A 27309-nucleotide genomic window follows, 5' to 3' on the forward strand; every position below is an offset into this window, starting at 1 on the left:
ACCCTTCCTGGCTAATAGCCATTAATGGACTTAACCTCCATGAATTTATCTAGCTCTCTTTTAAATCCTGTGATAGTGCTAGCCTCCACAATCTCCTCAGGCAAGGAGTTCCACAGGTTGACTGTGCACTGTATGAAGAACTTCCTTTTATTTGTTTTAAATCTGCTGCCCATTCATTTCATTTTGTGGCCCCTAGTTCTTGTATTATGGGAACAAGTAAATAACTTTTCCTTATTCACTTTCTCCACACCACTCATGATTTTATCGGTGTCCTCTATTCCAAGCTGAAAGGGCAGACAAACATCAACATTAGGCCTATGATGACCTCCAACGTGAACATCTGTAATATTTTTGCGGTACCAACCTTTTTTCTCCTATTTACAGTGAGTTCAGAACCAAAATATTTAAAGTCTTAGAAGCTGAAGATCCGCCAGTTATCTACAGGATAGACAACTGCAATGAACCTGTCCCACCAATATGCCTCATTCCTGAATAAGAAGAACTAGCTAAATGATTAAGGGTGTCTACCCAGCAGCTGGTGGGAGGTGTGATTCCCAGTCCAGGTAGAGATGATTAGATAATATTAGCTCTGCTCAAGCTAGCACACTAAAAATAGCAGCAGTTTAAGCTAGTCACCCAAATAAAATCCCATCTGTGAGTATGTATTCATGAAGCCAGCATGAGCCATTGCATCCATATCACTATTTTTAGCACACTAGTTCAAGAAAGTGCTAGCACATCTATATCTACTGGAGGTGGGAATCACTCTCCCAGCTGTTGTGTAGACATACCGCAAGAGGTGATTTCTTGCCTAAGTTCCATTAATCACCAGCTTCTCTGTTAAAACTCCCAAAAAGGATGTGAGTAAGTACTATTTATGATGGTTGTTTTCGCCAGGTGGACACCTGTCCATTAGTAACCGACCTGAGACACCAAAATCATTCTTTACATAGATCACTGAATAGCCACCAGATGGTAACAATTTTTAACTCACTGCTACTCTAGGCTGAACATGAATATACAAGATTTTGTATCCAATTGCCCAATCACATAGCCAACCATTTTGCCACATATTTCTGCCTCAGGCAAGAAAGTATTTTCTGGAAATAAACTGAGAGCTTTGGTGAGAAGCGGACACAGGCACCATATCTGAAGGAACATCGTTTCATAAACGGATCTCAGAAGCAGAAAGAGGATGTGTCCAGTATTCCATTGTGAATTTGGTACTGAATAAGACATTCTTCATTCAATACAAGGCTCAAATTCATCACCAGGGAGATGGCTGAGATCATAAACTCTTAGCACTCAAGCTGGAAATCAATGTAGGAGGAAGGATTCTCATTCTAATATAAAGACCTAAAAAGGATACATAACGGGGACACTGTACGTGCGTTTAAGCACTAAAATACACCCGCCTTAAATACATAAGTGCCTGCTTTTTCCTTTGCAGGCTGCGGAAGAGGTGCTCAGCCCCCACTCAGCCACAGGACCAATCCCTACTTCATCCATTCCCACAAGCTCCCATGCTCACCTATTTCTGCCTTCACCTCTCTCTGCCTCCTCCCCCAGTGCCCCCCATCCCCGCTCTACCCCCTTCCTCCCAGCACCTCCTGCATGCCATGGAACAGCTGATCGCGGCAGCCAGGAGGGACAGGGAGCCATTGATCAGCTGGGGCACCCACGGAGTTGGCGCCTATGCTTAAAAGCAAAGGAAAATTCCCTGGAGCATCTGTCAGTTCAAGGCAACTGCACCGGTATTCCCCCTTTCTGGCCCAGCAAGGGCACCCACTTGCAGGCTTCTAGCTCCACAGCTATCACCTCTCTTGGGGGGAGACCCATGTCTCTCTTCCTTCGGACCAGTTTTTCCAGGCTGCACAGTTCCCAGCCTACATTGTGATATCCTCAGCAAGCCAGATGGCCCAAACAGCCAGCAGCTGCACACTGCTTTCTCACCAGAGGCTATAAAGAGCACAACTGCCCACAGTGGTAAGTTACCCACACAACCCCTTCCAAGCAAGCACATTTACTATTAAGGTCAAAGCCTTACAGAGAAAACAGATAAAAAACAATAAAAGAACCTACATGGCTGCTAATAAGCTTACCGGAGATCACCCAAGGGCTCCAACAAGGGCTCTGGTAAGTGATCATTCCCTCAAACCCCTCCTAGGGTTCTTTCCTGTGATCACAATTTTGTATCAGCTTTAGCTCAGAATACATACAGTCAGGGATAGTTCTTTCCTTTATACAACTTGGGCTTTGATCTTGGCCTCAAGTAGCAGGTGAACAGCAGACAATGGTTCTCTTCTCAGGGCTTAGCTTCAAAAGGCTAGGTCTTTGCAAAACCAGAGGGGTGATTTTTGCATTCACCTCCTCTCCAGGAAGCCAACTTAACTTTGTCCCAAAAGTTCATTCTTGCCTAGCAAATAGTCCTCTGAAGTTCTTAATACCTCTCAGGATTCACACTGGTCACATCTCCCCCTTAGCAAAGTTACGTATGAGCCCAGAAAAACCATTCGCATTTTTAAAATACAGTGGGCTCCAAAGCTATTTCAACTTTATTCAATATGGTTTTTGAAAGGAAATTGCTGTATCTTTCAGAGCATCCTTTCAGGATAACCTTTTCATACCTTTTTTTAAAATAGGTTTGAGTGCTGAACACCTAGCTTATCTTCAAAACACTTTTGCTTAATGCAACTATTAATGTCTGGCTTTAAATATACACAACTCTTCTCTCAGACCACAGAGTGGCATTACATTCTTCCCACTAAGCAATGATTTATATGTATCTGTTATTTAAAAGGAAATAAAGTCTGGCAAATACCAGGGTGATGGCATAACGCTCACCGCGTTTGTCTCCCTATACTACCACATCGTGTGGAACGGAGCATAATCTTGTAACTACTGCGGTACGCCTACCTCTCACTTTGCTAGTATCTAAATTAGTGGAATAACTCTCCTCTATGCAAGCCATTCCCAAGCAGAAGAGGGCGAGGTCTCCTCCATGTAGGGTGACCAGCTGTCCCGATTTTATAGGGAGAGTCCTGATTTCTGGGTCTCTCTTATATAGGCTCCTATTACCCCCCACTCTGTCCTGATTTTTCACACTTGCTGTCTGGTCACCTTACCCCCATGTCACATGAATCACACTCTCCACTGAATCAGTTCCTACAGGCCAAGCAGAGGATGAACCAAGCCCTGCAATTCTTTTCACGTTGTTTACAACCCAAGAGACGTTGCTGTCCTAGTTCCCTGGTTTAGTGTGTAGGAGCAGGCGTTTTCTTTGCTGCCCCCTGTGCTGTTACGGTTTGGTCGCTTTTTAAAGCAGTCAGACAAAATTATGGGCCCAATTCCAGCTTCATTAAATAAGTGCAATTCGGTGAGCGCTGTCAGGGAGGGCAGGCAAGGACGGGGGGCCTCTGACCTCCATTCACCATTCTGATCTGGTAGTATTTTACATTCCCTTTGTTTTGTGTACCCAGCCCTTCCATCTAGAAGAAATTGTGGCTAAAGGTAATTCCTGGAGGATAGGAACAGTCATGGCAGAAGCATTCTCCCAAAGACACACCACTCCTTATTGAGTCAATGTCATCTCTCTGACAGCAATCACTGAAAACCAAGATGAGCATGCTTGAGATAAAAAACAGCTGATCAGTGTCCCTGCATAAAATGTCCGATAATCCCTGCACAGTCGAGGCATCTGGCGTCCAGAGCAGGATCTGAGAGAGAGGAACATGAAAACTATCCACTGCATAGTCCCCTAACCTTTCCCTGACATCAAGAAAAAAAAGAGACCCCGATTCATCCCCCCGCAGCGGAGGAAGGCATACATAGCATAGTGACAGACTCCGGAATCTGAGAATCAAAGGGGAAAGCACTAGGAAATGTGCTAGGTTTTGGAAGAGAGGATGAGACAGGGAGGAAGGTGGTGTCGAACTCCTTTGCTCCCCCACCCTTGGGAGCCATGCTTAGCACCCTCCAGCTAGCAAAGCACAAAGAGCTGCTCAGATTGCCATGCAGGGCTTTCTAAAAATCATGAGGGATTTCTGTTTAATCTACAGCCAACAATGAGTTTCAAAGGAAACAGGCCCGATCCTTCCTCCCACCACACACACACCCCTGCTGATCCCCACTAGAGCACACAAGGGGGTTGGAAACCTTGTTGCAAAATGTCACATTCTCACCTAGCAAATGCTTGAGACAGCTGCTGTGACCTCACCTGCAGCAGCCCCCTGAAAACCTGTTTAAAATATTTTGATTTCCTCCACCAGGCATCTCCTCCAGTGATAAACCTGGGGGCTAACCTGGGTCCAGAACAGCAGCAGGGCCTGGCAGCCCAGAGGAGAGCTGCTCTCTGACAGATTTGGATGGCTAGCATCTCAGCGAGAGGGCCCCACGCTACTGGGCCCATGTTACAAGCCTGGCCCTGTAACCTTTCCCATGCCAGGATCCATGGGTCTGCCCAGAAAATAGCCTTTGAAAGGCTGCGTTCAACCCAAGCGCTTGGATTTATGGGCTAGGCAGGTGAGGAGAGCTCTGCAACCTCCCTGGATTTAATCCATCCCCCCACCCCATGTCACAAGCTCATTTCACTCCCTCCCTGTCCGCAGAGTCTCACGCTGGGACCTCCCTGTGTAATACAGCCCGCAGCCATCCACTGGGGACAGCCCCCCCGGGGTGCCATGCCGGGGAACCCCCCTCCATGCAGTGCAGGGGAGCAAGGGCAGAACTGCGGGGGGGGGGGTTACCATCGGCAGCCTGGCGGGCGGGGACGCGGAAAGCTGCCCGGGAAGGGGGTAAATGCACAGGTCGGATCTGCCCGGGAAAGCAAAGCACGTCCAGCCTGCACTGGGCTTGAGCGCGGTTCCCTGGCCTCGGCTGTTTGTGACCCCCCCCCAATAACACACACACTCCCCACCTCTCTTCCACTGGCCGCCAATCAACGCCCCCCCCCCATCTCTCAGCGCCCCCCCCCCTCCATCTCTCAGCGCCCCCCTGAGCCACAGCAGCTGCGGCGCCAAGTGGCTAGTCCGGGCTGGCTAGCACTAGCCACCCCGCCCCGGCTGGGCTGTCAGTGCCTTTGGGAGCGGAGTGGGGAAGAAAACTGGGGGGGGGGAAAGGAGACTGCAGCGCCCCCAGCCCTCTCTCCTTGCACTGACGCCTCCCCAGTAAAACCGGCTCCCCCAGCGCCCCAGGTCCGCGGCTTCACTTACCTTCTCCTGGGCTCGGGTGAGTTTCTTCTGCATGTTGCTGGCTATTTTCCCCGCCGTGACTCCCTTGCTCATCTCAGCCATCTTGCCTCCCCTGTCACCCGCGCGGCTGCACTAATCAGAGCAGGAGGAGAGCGGGCGAAAGCCGGAGCGAAACAATGGCCATCGCCTTCTCCAAGAGCCAGGCCCCAGGATACAGCCTTTTAAAGGCACAGCGCCCCAAAGCTCCTTAAAGGGACCGCTCGCTCTGCGACTGACAGCGTCCTCCTAGGACACAGCACACAGCCCGGGCTGCAAGGTGGCAGGCCCCTGCGGGGAGAAATCTCTATCAGCACTCTCACTCCTTTAACTTTCCAAGCCATTCCTCCCCCCTCTTACTCTCTGAGCATCTTTGTGCCATTTGGTTTAAGTCCTTATTGAAATGTATTTAGGCAAAGGGCAACAAACCCAAAAGCCATTCAGAACTTCAGGGGGATGGACCGCGCTGAGTCTCCTGCAGCTAACGCCTTGCTCACTACAACCTCAGCCAAAAGGTAACCTCAGCTAGGTCCAGTTTGTCAAAGGTATTCAGGTGCCTAACTCCTTTGGGACACTCTGGGCCTTAGTTTGTAGCAGTGCAGGGCCTCTGACACATATTTGAATGGTTCCGATCCTCTCCAATAGATCATCTTAAAAAAATCATGTTAGACTTGGGAAAGGTACAGAAAAGGGGAACAAAAATGATTGGAGGGGGTGGAACGGCTTCCATAGGAGGAGAGGTTAAAAAGAATGGGACTGTTCAGCTTGGGAAAGAGACAACTACGAGGGGATATGATAGCCGTCTATAAAATCACGACTGGTGTGGAGAACATGAATAAGGAAGTGTTATTTACGCCTTTTCATAACCTAAGAACCAGGGTCACCCAATGAAATTAACAGGCAGTAGGTTTAAAACAAACTTAAGGAAGTACTTCACACAAAGCACAGTCAACCTGTGGAACTCATCATCAGGGGATGTTGTGAAGGCCAGAACTATAACTGAGTTCAAAAAAGAATTAGATAAGTTACTGAAGGACAGGTCCATCAATGACTATTAGCCAAGATGGTCAGGGATGCAAGCCCATACTCCAGGGGTCCCAAAGCCTCTTACTGCTGGAAGCTGGGACTGGACAAGACAGGATGGATCATTTGATGATGACCTGTTCTCTTCATTCCTTCTGATGGCCCTGACATTGGCCACTGTCAGAAGGCAGGATACTTCCTAGATGGACCATTGGTCTGACCCTGTCTGGCTGTTCTTATGTTCTAGGGCAACAGTGACACCTGCACATCTGCCATTTCATCTCAATACTATTATTAGGATTATTAATATTGCTGCTTATTTATTTTACTACCGTGCTGCCGTGGGGCAGGACCCCACTGTGTACAAACACAGAACAAAAAGACAGTCCTTGCCCCCAAAAGCTTACTATCTAAGTGTAAGACAAGAGACAGTGGATGGATACAGACAGACGGAGGGTTGGTCAGCATGATGGGCAGCCATCTCAGCACACCAACTGCCCAACCATTGTTAAATTTAGCACCCATAAGAATGCTAGATACATAGCAGAAAACATAGAGAAGACAGGGCCTGTTCCAAAAAGGTTACAGACTAATTGATGAACAGGACCGACAAGAGACCCAGCACAGGGAAAGGGAGAGGCGAGGAAGGATATGCATTACAGAAATAGGCTAACGTGTTTAATCCATTTAGAAACACATACATACACCTTGGTAGTTCAGACACTGCATGTGAACGATTAGTTGGCTGTGTTTTTAACTGAGGAGAAGGCACACTCATTTTTGTAGACAGAGCTGCAGTCTCAGGGCTTGTCTATGTAATGCCGACAGACCCCGGTTGTTGGCGGGCAGGACTGAACCTGGGACCTCTGGAGCTAAATGCGTGAGCCTCTACTGCATGAGGTAAAAACCATGCGGCTCTTAGCTAAGGCTGTAGAGCAGACTCATTCATCTCTCTCTAAGTGGTCTCGGTGCCACTAGATAGGACAGAACCCACACCCAGGAGGTGTGTGGGATACATCCACACTTACTGCTGTAGTGCTTAGTGTAGACGCTACGTATGCCGACAGGAGAGGTTCTCCTGTTGGCGTAGGTACTCCACCTCCCCAAGAGGCATTGGCTATGTCAGCAAGAGAAGCCATCCCGTCGACATGGTGCTGTCTATACCGGGGTTAGGTCAGGTAACTACATCGCTCACGGAAGGGGAAGTCTGAACCTGACACAAAGTGCAACAGGGAGTCAGTGAAGTGGCGTGTGATGTGGGCAAAGCAAAGGATGTGAAGGCAGGATGGAGTGAGAAGAGGTTAATATCTGAGGCAGTAGCAGGCCAGATCACTGGCAAGGGATGGAGCAATCAGGAGGGAGCGCTCTGGAGAGGTAAAGGAAGAAGGCAGGGTTTGGTCACAGCCTGGACGTAGGGGGAGATTCATAGACTATCAGTGTTGGAAGGGACCTCAGGAGATCATTTAGTCCAACTCCCTGCTCAAAGCAGGACCAATCCCCAACTAAATCATCCCAGCCAGGGCTTTGTCAAGCCTGACCTTAAAAACCTCTAAGGAAGGAGATTCCACCACCTCTATTCCAGTGCTTCACCACCCTTCTAGTGAAATAGTTTTTCCTAATATCCAACCTAGACCTCCCCCACTGCAACTTGAGACCATTACTCCTTGTTCTGTCATCTGACTGGTACCACTGAGAATGGGAGGGCAGAAGCAAAGATGACCCCAAGGTTGTGTTCTTGGGCTTGAGGGAGGATGGGGGTGTTATCCACAGCAAAGAAGACTGAGAATGGAGACGGGGGGACCACAAGGGGTGAGAGGAAAGATCAGGACTCTCCTCTCATCACATTATAATACCCGCGTGACTCCATTGATGTCAATGGGGTTACCCAGATATAAGCGAGAGGATGATCAGGTTTAAGCCATGTTGGTTAATAAAGTTCTGTCATTGTAAAATGAACTGCAATTTTGTCTGCTCAGCAAGTGTCCTGCATATTTGCATAACAATATATATAGAATAATACTGTAGAGCTTCAGTCACCGACGGTCCCTTATGAAAACAAGATATGCATCCAATAGCCTACACCAGTGAGCCAACATTTTAAAATAAATAAATGAGAAATATTATTTAGAGCTGCCTGCTGAGGGCTCCGTTCACCTTAATTTCAGTTGGGGTGTGATTTATGGTTAAAGGTTTTATGTTGAAAAATAGAACAACCAAACCCTCATTCTTGGACATCGTCAAGGATACAGCTTTGCAGACGTCTCTCAGCTGGCACGGCAATTTGTCATTCTTATTAATTTTCAAAGGCTTCGACAACTAATTGCAACCAACTGCTATTATTGATCTTTAATATTTATAAATAATGCATCCTGCTGCTTTTCAAATTATTGCTTGACACCTACAATTAGAAAGTGACGCACCATAGAAAACTGTATTTCACTGAACCAAAAGTCAAATTTTGCAAAGTGAATTGAGAGTTTTAAAATAGATGTGATTAAATACCTACACTGGGTGAAAGTATACCCCATACTAAAGAGCTCTTCAATCTAGTGAAGAGAAACATGAAGAGCCAGTGGCCGGAAGTTAAATCCAGGCAAATTCAAATGAAAAATAAGGCACAAGGGTTGGGGGTTTTCCTGGGAGGGGAGACCCAGAGTGAGGGGGTACAGTGATGAGCAGAACCCCTGGACAAAGGGCACCAGGGTCTGGGAGAGCCACCGGCCTGCAGAGGGCGCTCTGGGCTGGAAAGAGCTAATTCCCCAGACAGCCAGCAGGAGGCACCGTGCCAGTGAGTCATTGCCCTGCCACAGCCCCTTTAAAAATCTATGAAGTTTAGCACAGTATATAACAGACCTTTTATCATTTTCTTCTTCAGTTACTTCTTTTAGTATAAATTACTGGGTTACAGGTAGCTGATTGGCTAACCTAAGGTATGGGTCTGTGCTACCAGCCTTTCAGTCTGTGGTTAACCAGTCTGTGGTTAACCAGTCTGAAATGGTGACAACATCCAAAATCATTTCCAGGGGGGCCACGTGCAGTATCTATAGAAAGCTGAACAGGGGCTTGTTCCTGGCTGTGTTCAACTTCCAAATTCCCTGGAGCAGAAGTCTAAAGATTCTACTTGAAAGGAGGGATTGTTGTCATATTGGAATCCAACCCCTCAGACCCAGGCCTTTCTGGTGGTAGGTGGGTACAGTGGAGGTGGAAGGGAGGAGAGGGAGACCTTCTTTCAGCCTCATATCACAGTTTTTAACCTAAAACAGTGCCAATTTCACTGGGGATTGGGAAGATGGAAATATTCTATGTGATACCATAAAAAAAAGTCTGATCTTTGGCCTTGGTATTAATTATTATTGCTGCTATTATTATCAAAACGAGAGCTAGTGCACTAACTTTGTATGGCACTTCACAGAGATTAGAAAGACATGGGCCTGAAGAGTCCATACTCACTAGAGAACAAACTGATAACAGGCTCAGGAGGTGGGTAATTAATGTAAACCAGCTCTATTAAGTTAATCAGTTCTGCAGTAAAACAAACTGTCCTAGCCTCCCATCCCGCCACCCATTCCTCCTTCAAGTCCCCTGCTCAGAATGCACTTCCTCCAGGACACGTACAAATCCTAGTGCTTACCTCATTCAATCATTCATTTAAAAAACACACACACACAATATAAAAACAAGCAATTAACAAGACACATACCAAACTCCTCCACTCAGTCTCTTGCTCTTTGTTGTATTCCACCTCCCATCCTTTGTCTATATGTTGCCTGTTTGGAGTTCAATCCTGAAAGCACTAAGGAACGTGGCCACAGTAATAAGCATTACACTTAGTAGTAAGAGTCTGCAGGACTGGATCTCTAATTGTAAACTCCTTGGGACAGGACATGTTTTCCCTTATTTGGTTATAAAGTGACTAGCACACATTTGGTGCTATAGACATAATAATTAATAACGTGTCTGGCATGGGAACCCTGCAGAATCTTTTTGGAAGATAGTTTAAGTCCTAGGGCTGGTCTACACTACGGGGGGAAATCGATCTAAGATACGCAGCTTCAGCTACGTGAATAACGTAGCTGAAGCCGAAGTATCTTAGATCTAATTACCTACCGTCCTCACGGCACGGGATCAACATCCGTGGCTCCCCATGTTGACTCCGCTACCGCCGTTCGGGTTGGTGGAGTTCCGGGATCGATAGGAGCTCTTTCGGGGATCAATATATCGCATCTAGATGAGACACAATATATTGATCCCCGAGAAATCAATTGCTTCCCGCCGATACGGCAGGTAGTGAAGACGTAACCCTAGATGGTGAGTGCAGGAGAACTAATCTTTGCTGAGGTGCTTGGGTCATTCTTCCCCCAGAAGCAGAGAGACGAGGTGGGTGAGGTAATATCTTTTATTGAACCAACTTCTGTTGGTGAGAGAGACAAGCTTCTAAGCTTGTGCAGAGCTCTTCCGCAGGTCTGAGAAATGCACTCTGAGAATCACAGCTAAGTACAAGGTGGAACAGATAGTTTAGCATAAGCAGTTCACTCATTTTCAAGGTGAAGTGTCCTGTTAACACCTCTCCAGTCATTGAGGGGAGAAGGAGGAGGAGAAAAAAAAATTGGAGGGGCCAGCACAGCTACAGCATCACTACATATGCCCAGAATTAGAATGTGGCAAATCTCGTGCAGTCTTCTCTTCTGTACTTTGGCACACCTGGCTCTTAATTTCACAACAGTCCATCTTTGTTTATATAGATTTGTACATCTTGTGGCCAGAAGGGACCATGAGATCATCTAATCTGATTTCCTGCATAATACAGGCCAGAGAATCTTACCAGTTACTCCTGTATTGAGCCCACTACCTGGTGTTTGACTAAAATAAATCTTCCCGAAAGACAGACAGTTTTCTTGATAAGAGGGAGAATCTACCACTCCCCTTAGTAGTTTGTTCCTTGAGGTTAAATATTAGTGCCTTATTTCTCATTTAAATGGGTATGGCTTTGACTTCCACCCACTGGTTCTTGTGTTGCCTTTCTCTGCTAGATTAAAGAGCCATTTGATACCCAGTATTTTCTCCCAGTGGAGGTACTTATGCACAGTAATAAATCCTTTTTTTGATAAGCTAAACTGAATGGCTCCAGTGTCTCACTATACAGCTTTTTTTTTTCCAGCCCTCAGATCATTTTTATGGCTCTTCCCTGCATCATCTCCAAGTTTTTGACAGAATTTGGACTTAATGTGACTTACCTTTTCTTAATTCATCTTGTTACTGCTCGCTATGTCTTCCTTGAGCCATAATTAGCAATCCCTCTACTGCATTGGTATTTATACCCTTAAATGGATGGTTTTCATATCCTCCCTTGGGGCCTGAACCTGTAAACACTCAATACCATGCACAGTGCTTACATTAGGTGTTGCCCCACTGACTTCCCGGCGTAAGCTCTACTGTCAGTAGGGTTGGCAGGAACACGCTCTTCGGGCTCAAGCCTGCTCCCAATGGGTATGTCTACACCGCAGCTGGGAGTAAGCCTCACAGCCCTGCTAACCTGGACTCATGCTAGTTTAGCTCAAGATAACATACTAAAAATAGCAGTGTGGACGTTGCCATTCCAGCTGAGACTTGGGCTAGCCACCTGAGCTCAGACCAGGGGAGCTGGGAGAGTTTGAGAGCCTGAGCCGGCTGCCAAGCCCAACGTCCACAGTAAAAACAACAAAGAGTCCTTCTGGCACCTTAGAGACTTAGGGTATGTCTACACTTACCATTTAAAGCACAAAAAGTCCCTTTCTTGCACTAAAACTGCGAGAGCATCTATACTAAGTTTCACTGCAAAAAGAAAACCACCTTCACGAGAGGCATACAGCTCTTACTGCTGTTTGTTTTTGGTTTTTTTTGCCCTGCTGTGAAAGTGAAGACATGTTCTAGCAGTGCAGACACCTTTTGGCCTCCGGAGGATATCCCAGTTCCAGAAGTGACCGCTCTGGCCAACATATCCACAGCTCTGACGCAGGGACGTCTGCCCCTCCCCCTGTAAGCCCCGGGAAGTTTGAAGCTTCCTTTCCCTTTGTTTGTAGATGTGACAGGGAAAGCAGCCAGACAGCAGGAAGTTTCTTAAAAAATGCCAGGGAAGAAACAAGGAAGTAACGGGGCTCCTGAGACATGAAGCAGGGAGGCACGGGGCACTGAGCAGGGACCCAGAATACCTTCCATTCACACACCCCCCTTCCCACAAGACCTATCGAGAGAGCTGCACTGTGGGGTACCTGTGCAGAGCTGCTCTCATCAGGTATAAACTCTCTGATGCCTGAGGAACTGAGTGAGTACCCAAAGCAGCAGTTCCCTATCACCAGTGAAACTTATAGCGCAAAAACTCTCTAAGGGTAGACATATCCTTTGGCCTTGTCTACTCCACCAAGTTCTGTCACCAAAAGCTGCCTTTTGGTGACAAAACAGCAAGAGCGCACACACTACCATGGGACTTTTGTCACAAAAAACGCCCTATGAGAGACTTTTCCCCTCCCTTTATTGTCCTCAAAGAGCCAGTGTAGACACTGCTGATTGTTTTGTTGACAGAACTGGCTTCCGCCAGTATCCCACGATGCCTGCCCTGAGTGCTCTGCTCAGTGTTTTGGTCTCTGCTGCCCTGCAGGCTTGGATCCCTCCCCTTTCATAGCTCTGGGAAGTATCTATATGCTGCTCCCTTTGGGGAACAAACAGTAAATCATTGGAGTGCTCCGGTTCTGTCCAGCACTAGGGACCCAGCAGCAGGCAGACTGCCACTGCAGTGGGAGGGGGACAGGCTGTAGTTCTGCTCTGCCATGCCTCAGCACAGAGAGCTCACAGAGCTGCTCATGATGCTGCTCTCAGCAGCTGAGGGGGCTGTGAGAGAACTCAGAGAGAATCCCAAGATGCGCAATGATCAGCTCGTCCTTCCCACAACACTGCACTGTGCGATACAGCACCATGGTGCATTGCTCACCCTGTCAATGATGGTGTCCTCAGTGTGGACATGATCTGTTGACAGAGGGAGCAAGTGTGAACTCCCTTTGGCAATTTTTGTTTTGTCAACTTTTGGGTGTCGACCTAAGTTTTGTCAACTAAACTTGGTGGTGTGGACAAGCCCTAACAAATTTATTTGGACATAAGCTTTCATGGGCGATAACCCACGTCATCCGATGCATGGAGTGGAAAATCCAGTAGGCGGGTGTATGCCCAAATAAAAGCTTATGCCCAAATAAATGTGTGTCTCTAAGATGCCATAAGGACTCCTCGTTGATTGTTTTTGCTGATACAGACTAATACGGCTGCCCCTCTAAAACAATGTCCACAGTGCTATTTTCAGCAAGTTAGCACAAGTCTGTCGATCCTGGCTGGGAGGCTTGCGCCCAGCTGCAGCGTAGGCATCTCCATTGAGGTCAATGGCAAAACTCCCATTGATTTCAGTGGAGCAGGATCAAGCCCTGAGTCATCATTTAGCCATCTCGGCATACCTAGCTCTTTTACTACGGAAGGGGTGTGGGATGGAGGCTTGAGCATAGAGCAGAGAGTCTGAACAGAGATCCTTCCCCAGTGAGTCAACGGCAAAACGCCTGTTGACGTCAGCGGGGCGGAATTTCATCCCTGAATTTTACGCCGGCTCAATTATTGACTAGCTGTTGGGCTGCAGATAAATCCCTTCACCTCAGTGCCTCTGTCTGCAAACTGGGGATAATAATGCTATTACCCTGCCTCACAGGGCTGTTATGAAGATTAAATAGTGAATGTTTGTACGGTGCTTTGAACATGGGACAGGAGTTACCCTTAAAGCATTCAAGCTGCACCTTATATAAGGTTATCTCAGTGTTTGCCATATGAAGAACCAGACTACTGTAGATCCTGAACTTAGCTAATAAGCTAAGGCAACTGAAAAGTTTTAAGGGTCATCACTGGAAGGGGCTATTCTGGATCTTTCCTTATATGGTTAACACATTTTGTTCCTATTTTCTGCTTTCCCTCCACATGATTTCTGTGATTTCTTCAGTTTCAGAAACTGGAATAAAATACAGTATTCCAGGTATGGCCCCTTAAAGCCGTTTACAGAGAATCTCTCAGCACTGCTCTGCTCTGTAATGCCTCTGCATGTGTTGCCCATAGTTGCAACAGCGTTTTATTTTTTGTGACCTAGCAAAGCACCTAAACACATGCTCAAATTTAAGCATGTTAGTAATAATACCCTTCCTATTCAGTAAAACACTTCAGCACCTGCTTAATTCATCCACATACATGACCCGTTATGACATGGGAATAAAGCACACACTTAAAATTAATCATGTGAATAAGTGCATTGCTGAATCAGGGCCATACTGCATGAAATCCTTATAAATAGCACTACAGCATTCTACAGTAATGATCCAAAGTACTACAGCTGATAATAAAGAGGCTGCAATGATTCTGGCTATCAGTGTAGAATACGGGAGTATATTTTTTAAGGCCACTCATCTAAAATCATGGATTGTCTCAGGGTAGATAGCACAATCTTTAAAAAGTTGGTTCCTTTTACAGGTTTTCTTTTCTTAAAAAAAAACAAAACAACCCACCATAAACCCCAAATTTTAAGGGACAGCATCAATTTAAAATCACATCTCGCTGAACATGTTTTGTCTATTCTTATTATAAGTAACGTCTAAAACCACTAAAACTTATTAGAAAGGAAAAAAAACATTTTTTTCTGTTTGTTTATTTTGTGTATTTGACAACATTTTGTGTCTGGGGAGTGTCACAGTTTCCTTACTATGAGGGTCTGAAGCTGCAAACACACAGGAGAGTAACTTTACTCACAAATAGAAGTCAGTGTGACTACTTATGTGAATAAGACTTGATGTTGCAATATGGGGTCAAAGGGAGAATATGGAGGTCATTTATGGTCTAAAACCTTCAGCTGGTTTTCCCTGTAGTTTGGATGCATCATTCACACAAGCCACAGGGCAAAGAAAAACATTTAAAAAACAGGCAAACATGATGGTAAAACCACAAATACTGGTAGGGGCCACCTGAAAGCATTTGTTTTTAACTGACTAGATTTCGAGTTGGTGTCTTCTTAGGTCCCAGTCCAGCAAAACACTTAAGTGTGTGCTTAATTTTAAGCACATGAGTACTCTCATTAAGGTCATTGGGGCTACTCACCTGTTTAAAGTTAAGCATGTGGTTAAGTGCCTTGCTAGACTGAGGTCTGTATCAACATCTATATTCTGTACAAAGCAACAAAGAGGTGCCACAGGACTCTGTCGCTTTTTATAGATCCAGACTAACACGGCTCCCCCTCTGACACTTGACATCTATATTCTGCAATCCTCAAACAATTTTATTCCCTTCATTGCACAAACTATTTTTGTATTTGTCTTTTTGGGTATGTGCAAAGTTTGTCCTGGGCACAAGATATTGTTTTCTAGTTTGAACTGTTTCAAAACATCTTATTTTTAAATAGTGATCTCAGACACACACCCAAGTGACATATATCTTTATCTTTTCTGGCTTCAAGTTTTTGATTACAGCTTGCTACATTTTGAGCTCCAAACGGTGAGAATGAAAATGTAGCTTTTTTCCCCTCTGGTGGCGAAAGTCTGTGTAAAACCCTTGTATTAAAAAAAAAACAAAAAAAATAAAAGACAATGGTAGTGGTTGCTAACATTCGCACGTTTGGAATGATGACATTTCCTGCTGTAGTTGAGATTAATACATAGTAGTGCTGAGATATCTGTATTGTTTCACTGAACAAAAATGTCTGGCTTTGTTCTCTCTCTCTTTCTACACACACACACACACACACACACACACACACACACACACACACACACACACACACACACACACACACACCACAGTTTTTTAAAGTTACAGGTTGTCAAATAAAGATGGTTATTCGTATATAATTATTAGAATTTTTAAAATGCAAACATTCATACTGAATATTATTCTCAAGGAATAATTCACCCAGCTCAAAAAATCAGTCATGACGTTTAAAAGCACTTAAATCAAACAAACTCAGTGATGTCACTATAGAGATGGGCTTAAGCCCTAATATTTGGATTTGGACCTGTGTCTGGGTTTCAGATTTCTGCAAAGTTGAAGGGTGTTCAGATCTGGAGTGTTGGTTGAAGTCCATATCTAGCCATAACATCGTAAGAGAATGGGCCAAATTCCTCTCTGGTTTAACTCCATTGTCTTACTTATGTTACACCATGAATCTAGCTCAATAAAACCAACATCTTGGAAACAAACAAAGTTGGAATCTACATCATAGATTAAGTACTAAAACCAAATTAAATTCTGATTCCAAGTTTGTTTTAAACAGACTCCAATAGTTGTTATGTGTTCCACCTGGTCTATAGTGACCCTCCTCAGATAGTGCATTTTTCCTGGACAATATCCAGTGTGGATTGGCCATATTGAGTCCTACCTTTCTCTTCAGCCTTAGAAGGTTATTTCTTTCAGGCAAAGAGGGTATCTACTTCCCCTTTATCTGATTTATTTTAACATTCCTTTCTAATCCCGTTTGGCGGGGGAGGAGGTAGCATTTCACAATAACCCACTGGCCCTTATCTTTCCAGAGATTATTCCTTGGCTGGCAGCATTCCTGAGAAGAATTATGTGGTGTCAGTCAGATGCCTCATTAGAATCTCAAACTTTTGGAAGGAATTTTCATTGCATTTCTGATCCTACCTAAAAAGTGATGTCATAACCCATCCATTCATGTCTTGGAGCCTAGATTCAATAGCATGTCACTGATTTACATTTTTTGCTCCTTATCCTTAATTAATTTCACAGCTATCAGGAAAGCACAGGCCACCCCACGCTGCATGACTCTCCCTCTTTAGCTCTGAAGTTTTAAGTGCAAAGCTTATTTGTACCATTTGAAAAAGGGATATTGCCCTAATTTCCCATAGAAACTAAAGCTGGGGAAAGTATATCAGGTTATCCAATCCATCATCCCATGGCCACTGCAGGATTCTTCCCTATTGTCTAGTTCTTTGTCCAGCAAGGGGTGATGGACTCACAATGGACAGTTTCTCTGGGAAGACAAGCAGCCACATTCTACACACCTTGAAGCCTCTTAATGGCTTCCACCTTCAGCCTTAGCAACAGTGAATTACCGTAATCCATAGCCAGAGAGTTTAAGGCCAGGAGGACAGCCGGATCACCGAGATCATCCACTCTGGTTGGTGACAGCTTTAGTGTCATTGGCATCTTGTTGGTAGTGGATCCTCTGATATCTCACCACTTGTCTGATGTCAATGTTGAAGAGGAGGGGAGTACAGCATGTATCCTTTCAGGTCTCTGGAGGTGAGGGCCTATCAGGAAAAGGAAAGGTTGCCCATTGCCACTCTGTGGGTTCTGATGGAGAAGAATGATTGGAGCCAATGAAATGCTGTGCTGTCTATTCCAGCTATTTCATGCAGGCAGGACTTTTATACCCTGTGATCCACTGGGTCAGATGATGCTGAAAGGTTAAGTAGTACAAGCAGTGAAATATGTCCTGTACTGATTGCCATGAGGAGGTTATTCAGCAGTACTACCAGGGCTCACTCTGTGTTACTTCCCTCTCCGAAGTTTGATTGTGAAGCAACCAGGATGTCAGCAGGGATCATAAATTGTTGGAGCTTAGTTTTAACCACTTTCTACGTGATTTTTAAGCATTTTGTTATTTATTATTAATTATTATTGTTGTTATTATTATTATGCACAGGATTGGGAAGTTGGAGATTGGGGAATAGCTGGAGAGATTTTCCAGTTCAAGTGTTGGTTTCCGAGAGTAGGACTCCTGTGCTTTACAGGGAGGTTGGCAGGTTCGCGTTTCTGAAGGAAGCACTGATACGCAGATGCTGCTCACAAATGCATTGGCTTTTTTCACATACTACATTGTTTTCCAAGTTGAGTCTCATTTTATTATTTTGTGGCCATATTTCTAACCTCACTAGAGCCTTTCATTCTGTGTGTTCATCCTCGCTGCTGTTCTTAATACTTCCTCATTAATATTGTCTGCAAATGTAATTAATAGGCTGTTAACTCCCTCTTCCAGCTCATTATGAAAAAATGGTGGATAAAACTGGGCCTATCACAGAAAACCTTGACACCAGAAGGCTCATTTTCAAACCCTTCTCCAGTTCCCCTTTCACTTTGATTTTCCTAGTCAAGATGGCTCTCACAACAAAGAATCAAGTAAACAGATCCTAGGACCAACTAACATACATCCACGTGTTTCAATTCCATTGAGCCTTGTAAAATTCTACTCATTCAGGGCAAATAATATTTTAGATAGGCAAATAAAGCATCATGGGGTTTTTTTCATTAGCATCAATCATCCTGGCAAAGGGCAGGTAAGCAACTCTTGTGCTTGGTCTGGTAAATTTTCATGACAGTTTTGGGAGGCTGTTTCCACTATTAATTCTATTAATTATGTATTTATTAATATTATAAAGAGGGAGTACAAGTCAAGAGACAAACAATGTGGTCTAGTGGCTTGTGCCCTGGAGTGGGACTCAGGAGATCTGGATTCTAGTCCCAGGTCTGCCCCTAGCCTGCTGGGTGACCTTGGGCAAGTTGCTTAATTTTACATGCCTCAGTTTCCCCATCTGTAAAATAGTGATAATGAAACTGACCTCCTTTTAAAGTGCTTTGAGATCTAATGAAAAATGCTTGGTATTATTATTATAATAGAGTGCAACCAGGTTATAAATATCAGTTATGTGGCAAGCCATTATATATGTGATCTATCTATATTCATGGATGTCTAATGCATGTGTTGTACAAGGTACCCTCTGCCCCCCCAGCAGGTCTCAGCACTGACTGAGCTGGGAGCATGTAGCCAACAAGAGGAGGCTGCTGGACTGTAATCCTGTTCTATGTTCTTTACAGAATAAAGCCTTGTTCCTGGTCGTTTGTCTGAGTGGGTCCAACACACAATGCAGAGCACACAAAGGAGACTCAGGCCCAGTTTCCCAAAGTTGTGTAAAGTCGCAAGGCAGACTTCCCCAATCTTGAACAACCTCATACTAGGCCAGTGAACAGGAGAGGGGGTATCTAGGCAGCAACAGAACAGTTAAGAAAAGTGTCAGTTGTTTAGGAATGGACCATTTCTCTGCTCTTCTCCATAGATTTGCTTGGAGAAGGAACCATCTTGCTAGCATTTCTTCTGTAGTAGGCTGACCAGGACCAGATAGCAAGTGTCAAGCATTGGGACAGGAGGTGGAGGGTAATAGGTACCTATGTGAGAAAAAGTCCCCAAAATCAGGACTGTCCTCATAAAATCAGGACATCTGGTTACCCTATTCTGTAGCCATGGGATAGACCTGGTCAAAAAGATGTGTCTTGTATTGTATTATAAAAGAAATGAGATGCTAGTTCTTCCCAGTTTCCAGTGGTGGGAGAACACCTGGACAACTAGAAAGTTATCCTGGCTTCTGGTAGGGGCAGTCATGGTTAAGACAAAGATCAGTCAATGGGACTTTGTCCATTGACTTCAAAGGGCATTGGATTGAGGCCTCAAAACCTGCTGGAGTTCTGTGTTCATATCACTGGCATGACAGATAAGAGAAAATCGGCAGATATTGTTGTAATGATGCTGGCTTTGGTGGGACCCAAATGAGGGAGTCAATTGAGGACAAATTGCTTAAAGCAGGGCAGGTACAGCCCAAGGCTGGGGTTTTTCCCAAGGCAAACCAAACAACCAGACAGAGAGGACTTTGGTTTTACCCCACTGGCTAACCACAAGTCACACGAGCAATTCCCTTAGACACTCCAGTTTCCCAGTATCGCCACCAGCGCTGCTCATTATGGGGATGAACGGTTATGAAAACCAATGTCCCAGTAAAAGAAAAAGCATTCTCCTCATCCCAAAGGACCAAGCCCCAGACCCAGGTCAACATATACAAGATCTTACCCACAAATCACGTTGTTGCCAATCCTTTAGAATCTAAAATCTAAAGGTTTATTCATAAAAGGAAGAAAATAGAGATGAGAGCTAGAATTGGTTAAATAGAAACAATTACATACAGTAAAGGCAAAGTTCTTAGTTCAGGCTTGTAGCAGTAATGGAATAAACTGCAGGTTCAAATTAAGTCTCTAGAGTACATCCCCCGTTGGGATGGGTCATTTAGTCCTTTGTTCAAAGTTTAGCAGTGTAGCAAAGTCCTTCCAGAGGCAAGAAGCAGGACTGAAGACAAGATGGAGATGAGGCAACAGCCTTTTATAATCTCTTCCAGGTGTAAGAACACCTCTTTTTTCTTACTGTGGAAAATTACAACAAAAATGGAGTTTGGAGTCACATGGGCAAGTCACATGTCCATGCATGACTCAGTTTGCAGACTGATGCAATTGTTCACATTAGTTTGAATGTTTCCAGGAAAACTCAGATGTGGTTTGGCATCTCCCAAAATCCACTATCAGTTAAGTGTTTCTTGATTGAGCACTTAATTTGCAGAATCAAAATACATTGATATACAAGTACATAGCCAGTATTCATAACTTTAACTACAAAAATCACACACACACACACACACACACACACAGATGGCATAATCATCATTAGCAAATCATAACCTTTCCATAGACACCTTACATGACAACCTTTGTACAATATTTGCTGCAAATATATGACAATAGTCGCAACCATGCTTTATATGGTCACTGGTTATGCCAGTAATGTCACAATTGTATATTAAGAATTTCTTTAGAGCAATTGACAAAGTTTCACATCAGAGATGTCCAGCTTAGGTAAGGAAGTATGGATGTCCATAGCAGGTCCTGCTGGTATTCTGTCATCTCTTCTTTCATTTACAGGACACTCATAGCTTCATTTTACTTGCTTGGTGACAGGGCAGCAGATGAGCACTTCCTTGATTTACTAATTATTCAGAACTAGCTAACAAATTGATTTTGTGATTAAGTTTTTGGGGCAACTGTTTGGTTTGATTGTGAGCAGTTCTTTGCAAGAGTTCCATTTGCATCGTTAACTATGCGAGATGTGTCAGCTAGTTGTGGTTGCTCAAATGAGTCATGTGGTATTGTTTCTATTTCCTAATTGGAGAAGTGCATAAGCCCTTTCAGCACAAATACTTGCCTGTCTATATTTAACATCTGGTTTCTGCATAAACGCTTACATGTGACTTCGAAATTCTCATTGGATGAACACTGTGTCAGCACAACTCAAGTGAAGAGCAAACACAACAAGGGCACAAGTAAATTTTCCATGACTTCAAGTGAACATGTGTTTCTAAAGCACCTGGTCCATAACTAGGGCACTACAGTAATACAAATAATAAACAATTATAATAAGGCAGCTTTTTGTGGTATTTACTGAGTTCTAACTAGAAACTTTGATCTCATACTGCAGCATCCAGAATTCTCAAGAAAGATCTTGGAGTCATTGTGGATAGTTCTCTGAAAACATCCACTCGATGTGCAGCGGCAGCCAAAAAAGTGAACAGAATGCTGGGAATTATTAAGGAAAGGATAGATAATAGGACAGAAAATATCATGTTGCCTCTATATAAATCTATGGTACGCCCACATCTTGAATACTGTGTGCAGATGTGGTTGCTCCATCACAAAAAAAATATATTGGAATTGGGAAAGGTCTAGAAAAAGGCAACAAAAATTGTTAGGGATATGGAACAGCTTCCATATGAGGAGAGATTAATAAGACTGGGACTTTTCAGCTTGGAAAAGAGATGACTCAGGGCAGTGGCGGATTAACAAATTTGGCACCCCTAGGGCCTCAAAAAATCCCCCCCCCCCTCGCCAGCTCACCTCTGCTCCTCTGTGGTAAGCCTGGGAGCAAGGGGGGAGAAGGGGAGTTGTGGTGCACTTGGGGGATGGCAGCGGTGGTGTGGAGGTGAGCTGGGGCAGAGAGCGGTTCCCTGCCCCCCCGACTCACTCCCCACGCCCGCTGGCCCCAGCTCACCTTTGCTCCACCTCCTCCGATCGTGCTGCTACTCGCTTCTCCCTCCCTTCCTCCCTCCCAGGGCTTTCGCGCAGCAAGCCTAGGAGGGAGGGGGAAGAAGGGGAGTTGCAGCTTGCTTGGGGAATGGCAGCGGTGGAGCGGAGGTGAGCTGGGGCGGGGAGCAGTTTCTGGCCCCCACAGGTTACTCCCTGCACCAGTGGGCCCCAGTTCACTTCTGCTCTGCCTCCTCCAAGCACACCGCTACTTACTTCTCCCTCCCTACCAGCGCTTTCGCGCGGCAAGCCTGGGAGGGAGGGGGGAGAAGGGAAGTGCGGTACACTTGGGGAAGGAGGAGGGCCAGGGATTTGGGGAAGGGGCAGAGTTGGGGAGGGGTCACAAGCTGTCCTAGGCCTAGGCCTTGTAATACACTGGGCCTAGGCCTTGTAATACACTGCTGGCTAAGGGGAGATATGATTGAGGTCTATAAAATCATGAGTGATGTAGATAAAGAAGTGTTGTTTACTACTTCTCATAACACGAGAACTAGGGGTCACCGAATTAAATTAATAAGCAGCAGGTTTAAAACAAACAAAAGGAAGTATTTATTCTACACAATGCACATTCAACCTGTGGAACTCCTTGCCAATGGATGTTGTGAAGTCCAAGACCATAACATGGTTCAAAAAAGTACTATATACATTCATGGAGGATAGGTCCATCAATGACTTTTAGCCAGGATGGGCAGGAATGCTGTCCCTAGCCTCTGTTTGCCAGAAGCTGGGAATGAGTGACAAGGGATTGATCACTTGGTGATTAACTGTTCTGTTCATTCCCTCTGGGGCACCTGGCACTGGCCACTGTCAGAAGACAGGATACTGAGCTAGATGGACCTTAGGTCTGATGCAGTAGGGCCATTCTTATGTTCCTGCCTACTATTGGCTGGGGATATTTGTCATCTGTGTTCAGGAATGCCTCCTACCCAATGTGTTTGTGGTATGTCGCTCGGTTACATTTCATTTTTCATGTTAAAGTTTACCATTCTGTTCTTATTTGCTTTTATATGTTCAAAAAAAATGTTTCAATGAGAAATGTTAAAGGTTATAAAGAAGTAACACACAGGATGCTAGGAAGAACTTCCTTAAGAGCAAGAAACAAAGGGGAAACATGGGTGGAAACATTTAATGTTGGAAAGATGCTAAAAATGCAATGGCCCAGGTTTTCTCTCTCTTTTGTTCCTAATACTGTTGAGCGGTGCTGGACTACACTGTTAAAGAATTGCTGTTTTGCTACTTTTCACCCCCTGGAGTGGTTGAATTTCAGATGAGGCAAGTGCTCCACATACATAGTAAGGCTTTGACTGGGGTGTTTCTAACCTCATGAGTTCACCTTCAGGTCTAAGTGATCTGTCACTCGTAACCCTTCTGCCAGGTGGAGCCAGCAGCAACAAGGGCCAGGTTCAGTATCTGGGGGGGCTTCTTAACAATATAGTACAGAACAGGCTCAAGCCCCCACCCAGTAATCTGGGAAAATTAACCACCCCCCATGGTGGCTCTAAGGCCTTGGCTACACTGGTGGTGGCTTTACAGCGCTGTAACTCACTCCCCGTCCACACTGGCGAGGCACATACTGCGCTGTATCTCCCTGGCTACAGCGCTGCTTGTACTCCACCTCCACGAGAGGCATAAAGAGAATAGCGCTGCTGCTGCAGCGCTGGGATGCCAGTGTAAACAGGGAATAATCTTACTACGCTGTAACTGACCTCTGGAACCTTCCCATAATCCTTTTAAGTAAAGATAACTCTCTTTGTTTTGTTGTGAACTCCGGGCTCCAGGACCTGCTTATCAAAAAAACAAACACAGCTCCTGTTTGCTGTGAATGAGCTCCCTTTGGAACGCCCAGAGCTAGTGTTTGCTTGAAGAGAAGGGGAAGGAAGGGGCTTGAGGAGAGAAACAGTGCAGCGGGCGGGAGTGGGCGGGGGGTCCATTTCGGAGCAGCTGCTTATCTGGTCTGTGAGGAAAAAAGCAAAGAGGGCTGTGTGCTTTCAGTGAGTGAGAGAGGGGTAGGGGAGGGGGTTGGAACTTGCAAGGCAGCTGCTGACAGAGTGTCGGCTCCAAAAATCCACTCTCTGTCTCCCCCACGCTTCCTGTCACACTCCACCCCACCCTACTCTTTTGAAAAGCACGTTGCAGCCACTTGAAAGCTGAGATAGCTGCCCATAATGCACCGCTTCCAATGCCGCCGCAGATGCTGCACTAGGTGGCCATGACAGTGCGCTGGTAGCTGTCTGTGTGGCCAGACTGCAGCCCTTTCTCTACTCAGCTGTATGAAGGCAGGTTTAACCCCCAGTGTTGTACAGCTGCAAGTGTAGCCATCCCTAAGAGGCAATACCTCTTCTCTTGCAAGCACTGAGTCAGTGTATAGCAAAGAAAACTTTTAATAATAATAAAATAAAACCAGCATTAATTGGGAAAATGCCACAAAGGTGATTTGCAAGCAAATAACCATGAGCAAAACACCCACCCCAGAGTCCCTTGGGCAGAGTCCTTCACTTCAGCTTCTCACCTTGTGGTGTGAAAGTCCGACAAACAAATGTTCCTTTAACATGCCACTCCCCTCTCCCTCCACCACACCCCACTCACAGTTGTCACCGTTGGTCAGTAAAGACCCAGAGTGCACAGATGCATTTGCATGAGTTCACCTCCTACCCCAGGGCAGGGGGAAGGCATCGAACACAGCCACAGCAGCTGCCACTGCACCCTTCAATCTGTCGCTGCCCACTCCTGCCGCTGTACCAACATCTACTTTACCGTTAGCTGCCATGCCATCAATCACTCTGCCGCTGCACCATCACCCGCTGCGTTATTCAGCTCTAGCCTCTGTGATGGCTTGAGGTTCCCCCACTTAACAGGGCTTTCAGTGATTTCAGCAGTTAATGCAGGAGCCTCACTACTAAGGCACGTTAGCCAATCTTTTTCACTGGAGACATCTCTAGTCCCTGCTTAGTGAGTGCAATTCAGTTGAGGGTGACCACCCACAATCATGGCATGCCAAACGCAGTTCTGTTGTCCTCGACTCTCACAGCAAAGGTAATAACAATTTATTACCCCTGCACCCAATACCAAAGTGATTTGCATTCCAATACCAGCCAAAGGTGGTCATTTGGGCAAAGCAGCTCCATCATGCTGCTCACTTAGGCAGAGTTTCAGAGTAGCAGCCATGTTAGTCTGTATCCACAAAAAGAACAGGAGTACTTGTGGCACCTTAAAAGCAGCAAAGAATCCCGTGGCACCTTATAGACTAATAGACGTTTTGGAGCATGAGCTTTCGTGGGTGAATACCCACTTCCTCAGATGCATGTAATGGAAATATCCAGGGGCAGGTATATATATGTGTGCTAGCAAGCAAGCTAGAGATAACGAGGTCAGTTCAATCAGGGAGGATGAGGCCCTGTTCTAGCAGTTGAGGTGTGAAAACCAAGAGAGGAGAAACTGGTTCTGTAATTGGCAAGCCATTCACAGTCTTTGTTCAATCCTGAGCTGATGGTATCAAATTTGCAGATGAACTGAAGCTCAGCAGTTTCTCTTTGAAGTCTGGTCCTGAAGTTTTTTTGCTGCAGGATGGCCACCTTAAGGTCTGCTATAGTGTGGCCAGGGAGGTTGAAGTGCTCTCCTACAGGTTTTTGTATATTGCCATTCCTAATGTCTGATTTGTGTCCATTTATCCTTTTCCGTAGAGACTGTCCAGTTTGGCCGATATACATAGCAGAGGGGCATTGCTGGCATATGATGGCATATATTACATTGGTGGATGTGCAGGTGAATGAACCAGTGATGGTGTGGCTGATCTGGTTAGGTCCTGTGATGGTGTCGCTGGTGTAGATATGTGGGCAGAGTTGGCATCGAGGTTTGTTGCATGGATTGGTTCCTGAGCTAGAGTTATTATGGTGTGGTGTGCAGTTACTGGTGAGAATATGTTTCAGGTTGGCAGGTTGTCTGTGGGCAAGGATTGGCCTGCCACCCAAGGCCTGTGAAAGTGTGGGATCATTGTCCAGGATGGGTTGTAGATCCTTGATGATGCGTTGGAGGGGTTTTAGTTCCGACCTGGAACAACGCTTCCTCAGCTCTCGTCCACTCACACCCCTTCTCTATCTACGCTACATTGATGACATCTTCATCATCTGGACCCATGGGAAGGAGACTCTGGAAAAATTCCACCATGATTTCAACAGCTTCCACCCCACCATCAACCTCAGCCTGGACCAATCTACACGGGAGGTCCACTTTCTTGACACCACAGTGCAAATAAGTGATGGTCACATTAACACCATCCTATATCGAAAACCCACCGACCGCTATGCCTACCTTCATGCCTCCAGCTTCCATCCCGGGCACATCACACGATCCATTGTCTACAGCCAAGCACTGAGGTACAACCGCATCTGCTCTAAGCCCTCAGACAGAGACGAACACCTACAAAATCTCCACCAAGCATTCTCAAAACTACAATACCCGCATGAGAAAATAAGGAAACAGATCAACAGAGCCAGACGTGTACCCAGAAGCCTCCTACTGCAAGACAAACCCAAGAGAGAAACCAACAGGACTCCACTGGCCATCACATACAGCCCCCAGCTAAAACCCCTCCAACGCATCATCAAGGATCTACAACCCATCCTGGACAATGATCCCACACTTTCACAGGCCTTGGGTGGCAGGCCAATCCTTGCCCACAGACAACCTGCCAACCTGAAACATATTCTCACCAGTAACTGCACACCACACCACAATAACTCTAGCTCAGGAACCAATCCATGCAACAAACCTCGATGCCAACTCTGCCCACATATCTACACCAGCGACACCATCACAGGACCTAACCAGATCAGCCACACCATCACCGGTTCATTCACCTGCACATCCACCAATGTAATATACGCCATCATATGCCAGCAATGCCCCTCTGCTATGTACATCAGCCAAACTGGACAGTCTCTACGGAAAAGGATAAATGGACACAAATCAGACATTAGGAATGGCAATATACAAAAACCTGTAGGAGAGCACTTCAACCTCCCTGGCCACACTATAGCAGACCTTAAGGTGGCCATCCTGCAGCAAAAAAACTTCAGGACCAGACTTCAAAGAGAAACTGCTGAGCTTC

The 27309-nt window shown here is 45.6% G+C and overlaps 1 protein-coding gene and 1 long non-coding RNA gene across 7 annotated transcripts in view; one reads left to right on the forward strand and one right to left on the reverse strand.

The window, feature by feature from the left end:
• BIN1 (bridging integrator 1) overlaps positions 1 to 5467 on the reverse strand; it is a 157766-nt gene extending 152299 nt beyond the window's left edge. For 2 of the 6 annotated variants that reach the window (XM_030580348.1, XM_030580347.1), the window contains exon 1: positions 5211 to 5456. In XM_030580348.1, coding sequence (XP_030436208.1) covers positions 5211 to 5291 — 81 coding nt within the window. In that variant the 5' untranslated portion in view covers positions 5292 to 5456. Of the gene's footprint in view, positions 1 to 5210 lie in introns of all 6 variants that reach the window. The other 4 variants (XM_030580345.1, XM_030580344.1, XM_030580346.1 and 1 more) reach the window with 4 other exon arrangements.
• A 984-nt stretch (positions 5468 to 6451) lies between these two features.
• Positions 6452 to 24522, forward strand: LOC115659970. Its single transcript, XR_004002680.1, has 3 exons — positions 6452 to 6462; positions 8225 to 8229; positions 24406 to 24522. It is a non-coding gene; the product is annotated as an uncharacterized LOC115659970 (long non-coding RNA).
• The last annotated feature ends 2787 nt before the right edge of the window (positions 24523 to 27309 follow it).

Source organism: Gopherus evgoodei, chromosome 11 (assembly GCF_007399415.2).
Source record: "Gopherus evgoodei ecotype Sinaloan lineage chromosome 11, rGopEvg1_v1.p, whole genome shotgun sequence".
In the NCBI taxonomy this organism is placed as follows: Eukaryota; Metazoa; Chordata; order Testudines; family Testudinidae; genus Gopherus; species Gopherus evgoodei.